At 40.1% G+C, this 12,237-nt stretch overlaps 1 protein-coding gene and 1 long non-coding RNA gene across 3 annotated transcripts in view; one reads left to right on the top strand and one right to left on the bottom strand.

Moving 5' to 3' along the window:
- LOC120549349 overlaps positions 1-12,237 on the top strand; it is a 36,863-nt gene that overhangs the window by 4,214 nt on the left and 20,412 nt on the right. The window lies entirely within an intron of this gene.
- Positions 9,882-10,907, bottom strand: noto (notochord homeobox). The gene is made up of 3 exons (XM_039786213.1): positions 10,517-10,907; positions 10,217-10,404; positions 9,882-10,093 (listed from the first exon to the last, which is right to left on the bottom strand). Exons 1-3 carry the CDS (start codon positions 10,905-10,907, stop codon positions 9,893-9,895), a joined length of 780 nt encoding a protein of 259 aa, XP_039642147.1. The 3' UTR covers positions 9,882-9,892.

Here is a 12,237-nt window from a genome sequence, read left to right as displayed (position 1 = left end):
AGTTTCACTGGACATATTTTGCTTCACTTGCATGAGTCGTGAGAGCCGCTGTCGACTATTTAAGAGGCCATTTCAATCCTATTGAAAACAATATGCGTGTTTATGTCGATTATGATCGCTGAATTGATGCGAAAAAACTGTTGTTCTGCGGAGTTATTTCGCTTCAGGACACAACATCTTTTCATTTAATCTACATGTTATGTCTAAAAGAATTGTGTTTTGGTCACAAGGTCACATTAGAAATCGTCCGTTGTGAGTTATTGAGAATATAAGAGCACAGTGTTGGAGATATCACCGGGAATAATGAAAAACAACTAAAACATTATACGTTAATAAAGATAGGCTAGAACGTATTTGTGGGGAAAGTGAAGAGCGTCACATTTCAGGTCACATAACTCTTTATTGCAGGATTTTACATTTGAACCGTCTTTTTACCCAGAGTGCAGCAGCAGCAGCAGGAACTTGCGGGCTGAGCGAGCCGGCTGAGTTTAATGATGAAACCCTGTGCGCCTTTACGCACTGACCCTGAGCGCTGCTGGTTAATAGATGTCCAAATCGCTCTGCATTAACAAAAACAAAGCGGAGCAGTCTACCTTTGTTCCACTGTTGGGTTTTCCCCGGGGCTGCGGAGGAGAGTTACTGAAATTCTGAGCAAAGTGATCTTCAACCAGAAGGGGCTTAGTCTTTAGTAGGAATCTAGTTTTATAGGTTTAGAGTGGCATTCCTCTATAGTAGATTCATTTTCCGGAGATAATTTAGTACATGTGTGACAATAGGTGGCGAGTTGAAACTTTCATTTAATATCCTGTGTAGGCCTATGGCACTGGATGTCATAATGTCTTTAGATTATTTATGGGATTACTACAGTAGAGGCTTGGTTGTGTTGGATGTTACACATTGGCCAATTAAGTAAAGTAAAACATAGTTAACATAAAAGATAAAAAAGAGCAGGTCTGAGTTGGAGGTTTAAGAGTTGCATGTTTTCTCATAAATACAGTGTTATCATTGCGGGAGAAAGCCACCACACCTCGTTCATGCAGTAATCAATGGAAGAAAATATTGTTTTTGTGTAACAAGTATATCATCTAAGCTCAATGTAAAGCATCTGACTGCAGAACATTGGCATATAGGCACACGTTTCTAAGTACAGTTGATTACTGGCATGTCAAATTGTTCAATTTAGTTTAAAAACACTGATTTCCCCACACACATAGCTCTAATTTTTAAAATGAAAAACAAATTCACTTTGTTTCACCAGGATGATCCTGCCTTCCAGTGAGTCCTGGGTCAAAAATGAAAAATCTGAGATTTCTGCTGACTTTTGCTCAACAAACCAACAATTATTGTAGAAACGTCATTATTGAAGTCAGTATAACTCCTCAGTCACACCAATGTCCAAAGATACCATACTAGTTAATTGTCTGTTGAATGTTGTTTTTTGTAGGGTGCCATAGGAAAAGAGGGACAAAAAGAAAGAAGCCACTGTGACGACAGATGGCTCACTTTAATACAAGTGCTGTCCTCTAGTGGCCTAAACAAGATGTTCTTATTATGGTATCTGGTCTGAACTGAACTGATGATTATGGATTGAGAGAAATAAGCATATATGAAAAATATTTGCAGATGCAGATGCTCGCCATAATGAAGACAATTATAATAATATTATTATAGTATGAGTGAGTTTTAAACATACTGTATGTCTTAAACATACTGTATGACAGTCTTATACATACTGTATGACAGCCTTAAACATACTGTATGACAGTCGTCTTAAACATACTGTATGATAGTCTTATACATACTGTATGACAGCCTTAAACATACTGTATGACAGTCGTCTTAAACATACTGTATGATAGTCTTATACATACTGTATGACAGCCTTAAACATACTGTATGACAGTCGTCTTAAACATACTGTATGATAGTCTTATACATACTGTATGACAGTCGTCTTATACATACTGTATGACAGTCGTCTTAAACATACTGTATGACAGCCTTAAACATACTGTATGACTGTATGACAGTCTTAAACATACTGTATGACAGTCGTCTTATACATACTGTATGACAGTCGTCTTATACATACTGTATGACAGTCTTATACATACTGTATGACAGTCTTAAACATACTGTATGACAGTCGTCTTATACATACTGTATGACAGTCGTCTTATACATACTGTATGACAGTCTTATACATACTGTATGACAGTCTTAAAACATACTGTATGACAGTCGTCTTATACATACTGTATGACAGCCTTAAACATACTGTATGACAGTCGTCTTAAACATACTGACAGTCTTATACATTACTTTTATCCAAAGCGACTTACAATTGTTACATATCAGAGGTCACACACCTCTGGAGCAACTAGGGGTTAAGTGTCTTGCTCAGGGTTGATGCATCACAGTGGGAATCGAACCCGGGTCTGCCACACCAAAGGAAAGCGACATATCCACTGCGCTATCACCACCCACTGACATGGGACTGCAGGGCCAGAGATCAAACCACCAATACATACCATACATACTGTATGACAGTCTTAACATACTGTATGACAGCCTTAAACATACTGTATGACAGTCTTAAACATACTGTATTGTATGACTGTACAATTACCAAAGTTATATATAAAAGCATAACACTATAAACTAACTATATAACACAATATTAAACACATAATAATCCTTCAGTTTATTGTAACTTTACAGAAATGTCCCCCGTGAGCTTAAAAAGTAACAAAGCGAGAACTTTATTTCCAAAGATAGAGGCCTGTAGCTAGATGTTTGGGAGAAAACCTTGCATTCAGAGAAACGTTTTAAAATGACACATTTTACTCCATCAGCTGCCTGATATTTTACCTCCAAGGGGAAATCTCTCACCAGTCGACTAACCCCAATTCACTGTGGTAGTGGGGTTGTTTTTAGACCAAGGCTGCCACCCAGTGGCTGAAGGGAGTCAGAGCAGGTTCACAGGGTTAAAGATCTGTCTTCTTCTCTGACCTCAGTGGGTGTTTAGTTTAGTTCCAGTTCCCAGAGGTCCCACTGCCAGTTGTTTGTTTGATGAGTTAGTTGATTAGACATTAGTACAAAACTGGGAGGTTAATACAAGTCTTATTAATTAATACAATATAAATGTACTGTATTTATATAGTGCTTTTCTAGTCAACTACTCAAAGCTTAAAATACTTTAACATATTACATGTTAAATATATATATATATATATATATATATATATATATATATATATATATATATATAATATTGAGGCTGCCATACAAGGTGCCACCTGCTCATCAGATAAACATTCACACACACATACCGATGGCACAGCATTGGGAGCAATTCGGGGTTCACTGTCTTGTCCATGGACACTTTGACATGGGACTGCAGGGCCAGAGATCAAACCACCAACCTTCTGATTCATAGACGACCGCTCTACCACCTGAGCCACAGCCGCCCTATACAATGTGTACGATAAAAGGCCCCTTGCATGTGAACTTTTTGAGTCAAACCTTAAACCCTAAAAAAACCTAAGCCAAAATACTAAATTTGGAATATTACAGAAATGTGTGGTCACTTGCAGTGGGGTATGATTCAACAACTAGTAGTTTCCACATGTAAAAGGCGGACTAAATGGCCAGCACAATATGTTGAATGATAACTATAGTTTTCCTGAAGACAAATATATTTACTACATTTTTGTATTGGTCGACCATGTCTAGCAAAGAAGAAATCTCCTCAGCTGTGTTTCCTTGCAGCACAAGGAAGGCCTCAAAGAACCAAATTATCCAAATTCATTTTAATTGAGATAGTCTGTTTTTATTTTTGTCAGGTAGCTTAAATCTTTTGAAATATGATACTTGAAATCATTCTCAAACATCTCTACACCTTTATAATGTGACAGCCTACTTGATTGTTTGCATTTGATATTCTATGGCTGATGTATAAACTACTTTTGACAAGGTATGTGATTAACTATGAGGCAGGGATCAGCACTCCGTTCCTCTGTATTTACAAAGAGTTGGCTCGCAGATCTGTGTCTCCGTGATGTTGATTAAACCCTCCGAGGCCAGCTGAGGCTCGGTCCTTCCCTCTCACCTCCTGCGTTCATTAATAAACTAATTGGCCATTTTGTTTGGCATTAGCGTTGTGTGTTCAGCTAATCTGTCCCACTTAAATACTTGGAAGATTTCACCCCATTATAACGAGTTGGGAAAAGTAGCACGTCGCTGCGTTTGTGCCACCTTCACGAGAAGTGCGGTCGTTTAGCCACCTGTACTAGTCTCCACTCCTCCACCGGCTGTCCTCCTCGGCATAAACAAACACCCCAGTTTTAACACGGCCTGGAGAAAACATGCGTGTTCATATCAAGAGATCAAGAGATCTCTAGCTTAATGTGTTTCAAAAAAAGGACAATATCGATCTTTAATCATTTAATGACAATGGCGTAAACACGAGCCCTTATAAACAGTGTATAATACACATTTTAAAGCCAAGCGAAAATTTTTGGCGATGTTATAGTCATGTAAGATATAATATGAATAAAATATCATAAACTTGCTTTGAGACAGCTAAAAAAAAAAAATTTGTTCCGGCTCAAATATTATAGAGATCTCAGCCAACATTTTCCGATTTCTTTTTTTCTTTCTTTTCTGCATGGATGGGGGGTGTGCGTAAAAGACGCACGTTGGTTAAATGATGCGTTATCTGGAAACCAGATGATTCTTCTTTCTATTCGGCCTTTTTACTTGCGTCATGGTGTTCTCGGTGGCTGAACACGATGCGAACAGGAACTGCTGCTTGTCCACACATGGGGATGAGGCGAGCTCCTCTTGTCAGTGCATGTGTCAGAAGTCATTGTGCGTCTCACCGCGGCCCTTTCACCGCGACACAAAGGCCCGCTTCTACTTCAAACGCTTGTAATGAAAGCTAATGACTATTAGATGGAGTAGAGGGGCCCTCGCCTTTGCAAATAAAATGCAAAGAAGGATTTTTTTTTTTTCTTTTACAATCGCCTACCCTAAAACGCCCGTTGGTCAAATGAAGTGCACTGTCCTATTGGAGCTGCAGGTTATTGCTCTCCATGAGAACTTTCACACCTTCTCAGAGCTGCATTGCATCTGAGCTGAGTCACCAAGGGCATTTCAATTCAGGGAGAAGAATAACCCTTAGGGCGGATGAAATGTTTTACGTATTTCGACATATAAAGAAACAGCCACTAATAATAATAATAATGTAAAGACTAAGTTTTGAGTGGTATCATTTCATGTGCATTTGCTTGATGGAGTCATCAGAGAGGAGTGATGACAAAGAGATGAACACATTCTCATCCAACTAGTGTTCAAAAAGCAAGTATGTCCTTCAGAAAGACAGGTCATATTTCCATAAAATAGCTTACCTACACATTTATATTTTTTGTCACATCTTTGTAACATATGATAGTAAGCTGAACATCTTTGGGTTTAAATATGTCACTGTAGGTTCTGGGAAAATTATATCGGGCATGTTTCACAATGAATCGATCATGTAAATAATTGTTAGTGGCAGCCCCACATCAGTACAATTTATATTTTATAAATGATGTATTTGCACTTCCTTTATCTTGATGTTGCAGTAAATGTCTTTATGTGGGCTTTTTAGAGTCGACCATCTTTTGCATTTGCACTGAATATGAGATGTTGCGACCTGATGCATGCATTAGGATTGTTTTAGTGTAGCTGCACATCAACAGCTGGTTCTGACAGTTATATTAACAGATAGCTGGCTGCTTGTTTTCATTCCCAAAGCCTTAGAAAACAAAGTTAAGTCTAAATCCACTTGTAACTGCTGGAGGACCAAAGCTTGACAATGTTAGTGCGGGTTATTTTCCTTGTACATGATTTACCTTTATTTACTGAATCTATTTGAGCTGTATTATTCCAGGATAGTCTGTTGAGATCAGGGAAATTTTGCAGCGTTGCAGCACAATGTAGAGACAAAAAGAAACAACATCATTGAAACTAATAGGGGAACATGAACTGAATTATTGCAACTAAATCATTTTCATTATCAGTTTTATGAATTTTATAATCTATAAAACGTGAAGAAATTGTGAAAATGCCGGTCACAGTGTCCCAGAGCCCAAGGTGACGTCTTCAAATGGCTTGTTTTATTCAACCAAATTGTATTTAAATTACTATCATATAGAGTAAGACAAAGACAATCCTCTCATTTGAAAACCAGCCAGTTTTTGACAACTGGTCAAGTTATCAATTGTTGCAGATTCATTTTCTTCTATTCAACTAATCGTTTCAGGTCTAGAAACTACAGTACAAGCCAGTACATACACAATATATTCTATCTATATAATCTTTTCTAGGAAGACAGTGTGGATAAACATATTGTCTCTGTCTCCAGGACAAATTGTTGGGGGAAAAAAGTAATAAGAGCAACAAGTCAAGAGGCAAATGAAGATGTAACAGTTGCCTTTCAAAAGGAGCTTGGCATCAGAGCCTGTAGAGAGTCTTAGGGAACCCAGCCAGCGTTGGCATGTTTCCAGCCGTTAAGGTGCCCTGTGCTAATTGGGACGATGAGCCCGGTGACCCCTGCCCCTCCACTCTCCAGGACTCTCCAGGTTTTCCCAGGCTTCTGACTGCTTCTTTCTTTCCCTCAATGGGATTACGTTGGGCTGTGGAGAGGGGAAAGGAGGGGGAGCTCTGATTCTTGGCTGATCACATCAGAAACGGCTCTCTGGGGTTTTTACACAAACTCTGCTCCTTCTGCGGTGCTTTAGCCCTAATCAGACTGAGCAGAGACACCGGGAGAGAGCAGGCAGGTGGGGGTAGGACAAGAGAAAGAGATCAGCTCTGTTAGTGTTGATTAAACTTCTCTCTTTGATACTGTAACCTGCCGCCTTTCCCTCTTACAGCACCTCTGCTGCATACATTTGTGGCATGCATGGGGTTACATTAGTCAGCAATAGAAGTAGAAAGTGAACTCGTTCTGTATGTCTTTGATGTGTTGACAACAGGCCTGCAAATGTCCCAATGTGCATCAGCATTACAAACAGTTAGTGAAGAATGTAAAAGTCAAAGTTGTATGATCTGACTAAAATAACTCTCCAGCTTGCATTTCATCTTTCTGCTTATTTCTTATCTGGATTTTGTTGTAACTTTTTTCGTAGGGTGGCTTTGTTGGGCTGAGTGCCCACTTAAAAAGTGGCCCTTACTCTGAAATACATTTTGCACAGGAAATAATTGTGTTTATAAAGCTATACAGCCAAAGAAAGGGGACAGGATAGACTGAGCCATTCTGTGAGAGTGTAGATTTGGTTACAAAGGCAGAGAGCAATAACTACAGAAACTGTGAAATTGAGAAAAAATTGTATCAAGTTTTAAGGCTCTAAACTAAACCGATATATAAGATGCAAAATGAGAATATTATGCTCTTTTAGTGCTGGATATCCGCACTGATCCAGAAGTCCAGAATCGATTAGGTATTATTACATCGTCTGTTGTCAGTTCCTTTGTCTGTGACTTTTTTCCCACCTCAAAATAATAATAATGAATAAAAATGTTCATAGGGTAAAATATGACAAAGTATCAAACCAAGGGCTCACTAAATGATAAACGAAAGGGGACTTTCTATTACCCAAAAGTATGTTTATTTCTCTGACTTTTCCACTTTTTCAATGCCTTTAAACTAACAGGTTCAACTGCTTACAACTCATGTCCACACTCAAATGATATGATTCAGTCAGAGAGCTGGTTGTATTGGTGGAGTGTTGCTTAGTCTTCTATTTCCACTAGTCACTTATAAAGGCATCTTACACTTAGTTTAATGGGTAAATATGTTCAGAATCAACTGGAATCACTGTGACTGATTGATTACACAATGTCAATATGAGACATCGCTTTTATATATCGGTTTCCTTTATATGTCGGAATCTACATGATCTTTTTTTGCTTGTAATAGTCTTACCGACCATCTCTAAACCCTGCTCTAGTAAAGTAGATCACTTGCAGAAAGCTAAAAGTAGGTGACAATACATTTATTACTGTAACACAAAATACGTAATGTAATAACCTATAGAAAAAAATAATTAAAGAGATGGAAAGAGGACTCTGTGTTCCCATCAGCTTTCTTTGTTTAATATGAGGGAGTTGAGTTATCCACAGGACAGGACTTTCAGGTTGACCACCCCAATTAGCTGCTCTGATGGACTCATTTGCTACATCCCAATCCTTTCTACACGCTGTCTTCCCTCCTGTTTTATCCCTCATGTCTGCCAGGCAGGCTTCGGCAGACAGCATGAGTCCCTTTCCACCTGGAAGGAAAGCCGTGGCGTTTCAATAGAGCAGAGACAGGACACCTGCCGGGGGGGGTGGGCGGGCATGTGTGAGCCCTGTCTATTGAGAAGCAGTGAGAACAGGCGTATTGACCGTTTAAACAGATTAAAACAGTGAGACCCAAGCTCTCTAGCCCCGAGACAGACTGACCCCTACCACCCCGGGTTACAGAGATCCACAGCTAATCCCTGAGCTGGTTATTTATTTGCTTAGCTTAAATCAGAGAGCAACCCGAGTCCGTCCCAGACTTTAACTTAGATCAGACCCAGGAGGAAATGTCTCGCCACGTCTCCATCATCTTCAAACCGGGGCACAGAGAGAGATGAGAGGAGCAAAAAGGGGAGGTCAGACGTCATGATGGTGATTTGGTGTCAGTATACATTAGTTGTGTATTTTGGTTTACTATTAGCTCCGTAGTTGAGAGACACTTGATGGATTGTGGGTAACTTTAGCTTTTGTTGTTGGTGTTAGCCATATGCTGCTGTAAACACATGCTGTCAGGCTAATAAACGGTTAATATTCCGTCGTAGGTCTTCATTGTTATATCTAGTAACATGAAATAGTGAAGAATGTAACCGTTTTCTGTCTTGAGCTGAATCCGTTTTATGATACTAATGTAACTATCATATAAATCAAGATATCATGTGACTGTCATGTGACAGTTTGCTTTAATCATTCAATTGTTCTCTTAATAAAATTGCTAATGTGTGGTTAAAATGTAGTCAGTTGAAAATGAGTCATCAGCTGTTGATTGAACAACATTAGGAGTATCCATTCCTCTGCTATTTAATGTACACCTGTTTTTCTTTAAAGACCCTTAAAACATGGTTTCAAATTTTCCGTATTTCTCTTAAACATTAAATGCAGTAAATGAGGTTACAATAAGACTAAATAAGCAACAATCAAAGTTTAAAAAATAGATATAATTTATTATAGAGTTTAACACTCAAAAGCTGAGCTGATCTGCTAACTGACAGTAGCAAAACAAACCTATAACTCCCATCAGATTTGGATTCAAATGGCAAATGCTGATTGGTGGACACAAGTGTATGATGTCACCAGTAACAAGTGCACAGAAAAAAAAGGAAAAACCGAAATCTCTTATTAGATATAAAGTGTTTTAACTTTGGTAGATAGGTGTGTGTTGATGTAGGACCCCCTCTTGTCTGAGCAGAAGCTGATGGGTTTTCATGGCCTTTAAAGTTTTTTCACTTCAGTTTTTAGTTTTCCATTTCAATAATAAATGAGGATTTCTAATTTTCTTGTAACACCAAATGTCACCTTTTAACTTGTGTAACCTTTAAGCAACACTTGGCTGAGTGAGAAGGAATGAACAGGACAAGGTTGCCATTAATGTCATAAAATATATTTCTGAATTTTTCATTCAAATGTACAAAACCTGAACACATGAAGTGGATTTATCAAAGAGCAAGACAATTAAATATATAACTATACATCTATTAAATACTCATAGTTGGAGACATAGAGGCCTCCTTTTCTCAGCAGTATATACAAAATTCTTTTTGTCTCAGTAAGTCCAGTTGGTGTTCGGTCAACAGTGGTCAATAGAGTCATCAGACACGTCGATATCCACGTCCAGGTCGGAGAACTCCTCATCCTCATCATCTCCGTGGCCTTGAGATCCGGGACTTTTGGGCGGAGCAGCCAGGCCCAGTTTGGCCAGCTTGGCCTGCTGCTGCTCCAGACTCTGTTTGCGCCACTTGATGCGTCGGTTCTGGAACCAGACTTTGACCTGGAGAGAGCCAAACAACAACATGTATATTAGAAACACTGTAGTAAGAACCGTGTGTATATGCTTCTGGGGCTACACTTTCAAATGCTTGCATTCAGATGTTCAGTATATATTTTTTCTTACCTGAGCTTCTGTGAGCTGCAGAGCCGAAGCCAGGAGGAACCTCTCCGATCCGACCATGTACTGCTGCCGGGCAAACTCCTTCTCCAGCCGGGAGAGCTGCTCGCTGGTGAAGCTGGTGCGCATCCGTTTCGACTTCCCCCCTTTAGTTTTGAACGAATGCAGCCCTGCGTTCACTTTAGACATGGAAGCTGCAAAGTAGAGATGCCACATTTAATCACTCTGCCACATAAACATAGTTTAATTTTGACATTTAGATCTTGCTTGGATAGTTCCACCAAGTAACTTGTTTTTTTTGTTTACCTTGTGCGTAAAATGCTCCCCGACACGATGACTGGTAGGTGAAAGGCGGGCAGCAGTAGACTGAATATCCAGGTTGTGCGTGGAGCGCTGAGTGCAGCATGTTCGGAGAGTAGACGTACGGTGAAGTTGCTATCGGTAAGCCTACGTGTCCGGTGAGAGGCAGACCGGGGACTACTGGGTGATATTTCTCTCCGCACTGAGGAGGACTCGCCCGGCAGCTGCTTGTGTCCTCCGGCTTGGCGAGCAAAGCATCAATGGTGAAAGATTTCCCACTGGGAGGCTTCGTTGTCAGCGCGCACTGGCTCCCCTGGTACTGCGGGTACAGCGATGCTGCTGCGTAATTACGCATGGGATATCCATAAGCTCCCACTGGTCTGTTCGGCACCTGCATTCTGCCAGATGTTTTTTTAAAAAAAGAGTGGAAAAATAAGATGTGGAAGGTCTTTGCAGTAACAAGTTGTTGCTCCAGGTTCAGCAGGAAGGTGAATGCTGCTCCTCTGCGGAGAGTCCTCCTTTATACGCCGGCCGGACACGGAGGTGTCAACAGCCCCCCATCGATCCTTTGTCTTTCTAAGTAGCAGATGAGAGAAACGAACATCCCGACAACGTATCCAATTAATTGGTGGAGTAGTACAAGCTGGGATTGTCAAACATCCTAACCCTTTGAATGACAAGGCTTTTGAAGAACCGTGGGGGCTGGGAACCCATGGAGATTTACTGGGCTACAAATTCTTGCATGGATCTTAAATCCAAATGTAATCATTACCGCTGGGAAAGCCTTGATGTTACCAAATCATCTTATTTGGAGCCTTTTAAGTCCCGGCTGGCCGACAGATGCTTTTAGCAGCGTAACAGTCGCTTCACAATTGGAGGTCGACTTCAAGCTGTACAGTTTACAGAGAATCCACTGTGTTGATTTATACTTCTTTTCATCTTGTGTATTTTTTGATATGCACTTTTGTAACCTTCTAATTTAGGAATATTCCAGACTTTAATTTATGCTTTTCTCGCCGTAAATCAAGAAACCGTCCTGTATGTAAACAGTCCATAATCTCTTTCCTGTATAAAATGAATGCGCCCTATTTGCACAGTGTGCCTTTTAACAGCAGCGGTGTCGCTCTTAAAATGGAATAACTGCTGTGCGTAATTGAGGCGTCAAATTCAGCGGCTCGGGTGTGGTGACAGAGCGGTGCTGCTGGTTTTACCAAACTGCAACTCCACTAATCTCAGCCTCTGCGTTAATCCACAGGTTGATCTACCCCGTCCGTCCTTTGAATGAATGCGAGCCTGGGAAAAGAAAAGGCCTCTGCCCTGCTTGGTGCCTAAAACAATCCAAGTTGGTCTAATGCCTTCAATCTGACAGTGGATCCATGTAGTGTGCACGGATACAAAACGTCTTGTTAATTAAATGAAAACAATAGACTACGCAAAGTTGCACACTTGTGTTGCACTTGGAAAAGAGACCTTTATTCTGAAATAGGCTACATTTTGCACCGGAAATAATGTCCTTAAACCGCTTTGTTTTATCGGTTTCTCATTAAAGGTTTGAAGATGAAGCGGCTTCTTTAAAGGAAGTGATTTGCTTTCTTACACTGCCCCAGCACAAAGGCATCATCTCTTTCAACTTGGATTATTGCCAGCTCTGCAAACTCTGCAGCCTCATTTCCATCATTTGGAGGTGGCAGCGAGGCTCTGCAGAGCCCTAAGTAACTGTTAAAACA

This window comes from Perca fluviatilis, chromosome 20 (genome assembly GCF_010015445.1).
Source record: "Perca fluviatilis chromosome 20, GENO_Pfluv_1.0, whole genome shotgun sequence".
Taxonomy (NCBI): Eukaryota; Metazoa; Chordata; class Actinopteri; order Perciformes; family Percidae; genus Perca; species Perca fluviatilis.
The sequence above is the reverse complement of the archived record's forward strand: the minus strand, read 5'-3'. Positions and strand labels throughout refer to the sequence as shown.